At 33.1% G+C, this 5,629-nt stretch overlaps 1 protein-coding gene across 1 annotated transcript; it reads right to left on the bottom strand.

The window, feature by feature from the left end:
* Positions 1-4,513: 4,513 nt before the first annotated feature.
* On the bottom strand, positions 4,514-5,143 carry LOC133676048 (uncharacterized). Its single transcript, XM_062097616.1, has one exon. It carries the CDS (start codon positions 5,141-5,143, stop codon positions 4,514-4,516), a length of 630 nt encoding a protein of 209 aa, XP_061953600.1.
* Between the last annotated feature and the right edge of the window lie 486 nt (positions 5,144-5,629).

The raw sequence follows: 5,629 nt of genomic DNA, 5'->3' as shown, positions 1-5,629 counted from the left end.
TAAATGTAAACTATCTACTTAAGGGAGGACTATTTAGTAAAATAGAGACTAGAGTTTCCTAGGATATAAAAAGAATGAGAGAAGAGAAGGGAGGACAGCTAGCCAAGAGAGAAAAAAAACCCCTTCCTCTCCATAAACCCAAAATCATGTTTTCTTCTTTCTTTTTGATTAGTTGTTCAACAAACATGCAAGGGTAAACTCTTTTTCTTGGTTGCAGTGATACAGAAACCTTCAGATTTGAAGAATTGTGAGATTTATTCTACCTTTTCTTTTTAGTTTATATGATGAATGAATATGTTTGTTCTCCTATGCCTATTTCCTATGATTGTTTATTTTAATTGCTAGAACGACCTCTAAGTTATTATTGTGAACAATCTATTGCTAAGTTCGCTATCAAAATCAGAGTTGTGGTATATAAACTTGTGAAGCAACTGAGATTAATAATTGTGGTGGATCCAGATTAGTAATCTTAGGGAGAGCATTCGATTGATCAAATCAAACATGGGCTGCAGACAGTTATGTTGTCTAGATTAATCAACTCATCGAATTCTTAAGGCTGTCATTAAATTAAATTACTAGTACGAACACTGTGGTTGTTTGATGGTTAAGATTAGTTATACAGCGGATCTGTTAACTAATTAACATAAGAAAAGATAGATATTCAAAGTATAAATTGACATCTCGTTTCTATGATCAGTTTTGATTTCCATAGGTGGATGTTTACTTATGACCAAAGTTTGTTCTCTTGATAATTTTCTGATTTTATTTAATTTCACTCGATAATTTTTTGTTTTCTTTTGCTTTACCCTAGATAACTTCCAAACCCCCCCTCCAAATTGCATATCATATAACATAAAAATCTAAACTAGACCTTCCTCATAGGATCGACCCCATGCTTGCTCTATACTATCTTGTGTGTTGTGTTTTAAGTTAGGGTAATTACTTTGTGCGACCACGACATCGCAACAAAGACATAATAGGAATTTCATAAATTGTTTTCTATATGTGTCTGTGTGTGGTTGGCTATTTGAAGAAAATAGTAAAGAAAAGAAAAACATGCTAAAAATCTTTAGAAAACCTAAGGAAAACAAAGAAAGTGAAAGAAAATCTTGAAACTTGGAAGAATCAACACCTAAAACATCAAGTTGTGAAGGAAAATCAGGTGGGAAGGAGTGATTTTGATGGGTAAAGTGGCAGCAAAAGAAAGGAAAATGAGTGAAGAAAAAAATGTTAAAAGCTTGGGTTTTAGTGCAATTTTTGCCTTGTTTCTTGTGCTTAGTAGGTGATGATTTCTTTTACTATGTGAAGCTTTGCCTTTTTTATAAGATATGGAATTCATTAATTATGATTGCATTAGGGAAGTTAGGGTTTTCTAAGAGAAATTGTTTATGATGGTATTCTTTGTTTGGAATGATAAATTTGATCATGGAAAACATTGGATAAGTGTTGATTTTTGCTAAATTTTGGAAGAACCATGTGTTTTTCCATGGTTTCGGGGCCGACCAAAAAGGGGGGATTTTAGGGAATTGGGTTAAATGATTTGTACTGGTAGAAATGGTGTGTTTAATGAGAATTGAGATAGATATAATGATTTAAAATGAAATTCATGAATATATCAAGGCGTTGTGAAAATTGTCAAGTAAGTAGGAGTAAAACTTTGACATAAATTGTGATTAGATAAGGCTTAAATTGTGTTTCAATTATATTAGGTGTAATTAAGGTTAATAAAAATGTGGCGTAGTGAAGTCGAAATAAATGAATGAGTCAAAAAAAAAAAGTATGACCATTAGGGTTGGTTAAATGAAGAAATTTGAAAGCTTTAATAGATGGTATTTAATTATAAAAAAAAAATAGTAAAACAATTGAGAGATTATGTAATTATATGTTTTAGAGAATCTTAATTGGAAAAAATGATGAAGATTTTAGATATGGAAATTGTCATAAAGAATTAAGTTATAGTTCCTGAGGTTATGAGAATTTATGTTAATGAATTAATCTTGTTTTTGACAAGGGATACTTTAGCAGCTAGACCATAGGGTAGAAATGTTATTGGGACATCACACATCGCAAGTAGGTGTTTAACCCCTATATTTTGTAGTTTTTGCACCAATATAATTGTTATATTTACTTCTTTTTGTTTCTTGTATTAGTATGGAAAATCATTAAATAAGTGGGGAAAGAAGGGAAATGGATGGAAAAACTTAATTAGTTACTCTTGATATGGAGGCTAATGATATCGAGGGGTTCTTTGACATCAGCATTACCAAATGTTAAGTGAAAGTATTCATAAAGGACTTGATTAGCTATTCCAAGATTAAGAAAGCTAATGATATTGCTAGGTTATATTAATATCGGTATTTACTCGAATTTGATTAGTCGATCTTGGTAAGGGAGACTAATGATGTTAATGAGAGTCATTAGCATCAGCATAACCACCCAAAGGACAGGAAATAAAAGAAAAATTGATTTGATTAGCTTTCCTGAACAATAAGGAAAGCTAATGATGTCAAGGTGGATATCTTGGCATCAGTATGTTCCTTAAAGTTTATGATTAGTTAACCAAGGAAACAATAGCTAATGATGCCAGTAAGTTGATGTTGGCATTTTGTTGATTAAATATTCATTAAGCAATGGTTAATAATATCAATTTGAAATTAATATCGACGTTAAGAAAATTATCCAGGTTATGGATATCTAATAGTATGATGATGTTAATTTAGAAAGTTAAATAAATAAAAAAAAATCAATGCATGATAAGAAATGTTTTATCTTCAAGTTGAAACAAAGGATAGAAAAAGATTTAGTAATACTTTTCAGTGTAGTAGTTATTATTAGTTATTTAAATGATTATATTTAAATGTTGTACTTTTTAGGACCTTCTCACTCGCACCAGGTGTAATCTTACCTTATCTCACTTTTGTTAATATAGACTAAGTATGTTATGCATATTTTAGGATTGTATGTATTTGTTGAACTTTGGATTATTGATGTAGGAATATAATTGTTCCTCTTTACATTTGTAATCCTATAAAATCATATATATATATATATATATATATATATATATATATATATATATATGTTGGTTTTTATTTTCTTTTAAAACTTTCATAATTGCTACTATGTAATATCATATGAATTAATGTAATGCAATTAGTACAATTAATATGACTAAGATCCAAGATGATTGGATTAGAAATTGAGAATGTGAATACAAGTGAAACAGGTCTTAGTTGATAACTTGGGATCTCTCAATATGAGGGAGACTACTAGAATTTTAAGAGTCATTCCTGAATAGATTAATAACAATGTCTATAAGTTTGAACTTTCAAGCAAGTATAATGTTAGTGTTGTATTTAATCTTTCTAATTTGTCCTTTTGATGTAGGTAATGATTCGGGGTCAAATTCTTTGAAGTATAAGGAGAATGATAAGAATCAACAAGCAACTTCATAGGATCCAATATATGTATTGATTGGATCAATTACAATGGAAAGAGACAAGAGGATCAAAGAGGCATTCAATGGGTTGATTCATGATAGTTGGACCGAAAAAGCTTTGAGAATTCTTTCTAAAGTGGCTTCAAACATGAAGTTGAATTCAAAGGAGAATCAAGCCTTGATCAATGTAATTCAAGTAAATATAGGGTTGTTTAACATGTACTAGAGCTTAGTTACATAAATTTATGTTAATAATCATAATTTTAAATCCAATCATTGGATCATGCAGAAACTTTTCCAGAAAATTTTAAAGGTTTTGTTTCTCACATGGTTAAACTTTCATAACGATCAAACTTTAAAAAAACCTTTTGATATGGCCTAGAAGTTACTATACAAATTGAGCTTTATTTATTAAGACTTGAACTTTATTATTTTATTTTAAAAATACTTTTAAACTAATTTACATTTGGGTTTTAATTTGATCCTAGTATTCCAGTAAGATTTATTTTGTTAAACTATAAATTTTTTCTTTGGTTTGTAAGTTAAAAAAGCCCATTGATTGGGAGGATTTCTCTTACTCTTAATTTTTCATTAAATTATTCAAAACTTATCAATGCTTCTTGGTTCGTTATAAGCAACAAGTCGGTTCTTGGTTTGGTAATACAATACTATTTCGCATCTTAAAAGAACTATTACAGTTCAACGGTTCAATTTGTTGGTCCATTGATTCGAGCAGCCATTGTTTTTCGCATCCCTCTTTTCGAGGCGCTAATGTTATGAGGCGACGTTTGAAACCAGAGGTTACGAGCAGCCATAAAAATTTGCGATCCAATCAATCGGTTTTCCTTTAAATTAATATTTTTTAATACTTTAATATTAAAAATACAAAAAATCTGAAAAAAATAATTCTTAATCAACACCTATTTTTCTTCCTTGATTACTTCTTTCTTTCCAAAATTTACAGCCCAAACATCATCATAATATGAACACACTTTTTTCCTACTGAAACGTACGGTTACCCTCCAAACTCCGGGTTGCCCGAAACGTTTTATTCTCCATTCTTTTTAGATACTTTCACAAAGCCGATAACTCGGGCTGCCACAGCAATCCCGAAATATCGGCCGGTGCCGAGTTCTCGTCCGTATAATCAAACAACCCACCTAACGCCACAAAATCTCCGTTATTATCACAATAATTATGATTTCCTTCCGTGTTACCAACGAGCCCAAACTCAAATGAGTCATAACTCGGTATCTCATCCTGAAACCCTAGCATCTCAACAAAACCAACAGTTCCAGGTCCCTCCTCCTCCGCTGGCAAAACGGCGACAGCGGCGGCGTCTTTCTCCTCGCCAAAAGCAAACGTCGGCGGCAAGCCAAGCTCGTCATCCGAGGCCTCTAGGAGGTAACCAAGGTCCGTTTGGGAACCACCAGAATCTGACAACATATCCGGAACCGGAACCCCTACGTGAATCTCCTCTTCAAAACTTTTTATAACCGATTCCAGCCCCTGAACGACTGGCTCATCTGAATCATCAAAGATGCTGAGCAAATCTTCACGGACCTCAACCAGTTCATCTCGGTCAGGTTCCAGAAGGGGCGAGTTAGCCTCCGAGTCAACCCGAGCTAGTTTAACTTCGGGAGAATCGGAACTCGAGACGCCCAACTCATCCCGGGTTCGTTTCTTTCTGTTTTCTTGATCCATAATAAGGTCTTAAACTATGTCTAGGAAGGGAGACAAAGAAATCGAAAATCTAGAAGAGGAAGGATTATGCCACAAGTAGGACAACGTAGAGTTTGGTTATTGCAATAAAAATCTAAAGAGAACAGGACAGAAGAGACGTGTCTAGAGAGAGAAAATACGAGTGTGTGGCCGGCAAGAAGGTTTCTAGAGAGAGAATATACGGGAAGCGGGACGAGAAGTAAAGAGAAATGAGAAGGGTATATATAGCAGTAGAAGAAAGAAATTCGATTAAAATTATTATCATTAGGAGAAGGTAGTGAAAGGGCAGCGTGTAGAGCGGAGGGCGTTTAATGGACCCCACATCACGGGGCCTCTGTCCTTCTCGTTTTTTTCCTTTTTTATTTTTGGTTTCTGTGGGGAAATTTGTGGATTTGCCACTTAACAATTAACTATATTTAAACTATGGCTTTCAAGTCCGATGGTTCCGGGCCCACCAAGGGGAACATG

The sequence above is a fragment of the Populus nigra genome, chromosome 16 (assembly GCF_951802175.1).
Source record: "Populus nigra chromosome 16, ddPopNigr1.1, whole genome shotgun sequence".
Classification (NCBI taxonomy): Eukaryota; Viridiplantae; Streptophyta; class Magnoliopsida; order Malpighiales; family Salicaceae; genus Populus; species Populus nigra.
Note: the sequence above shows the minus strand (reverse complement) of the source record. Positions and strands in the feature narration are given on the sequence as shown.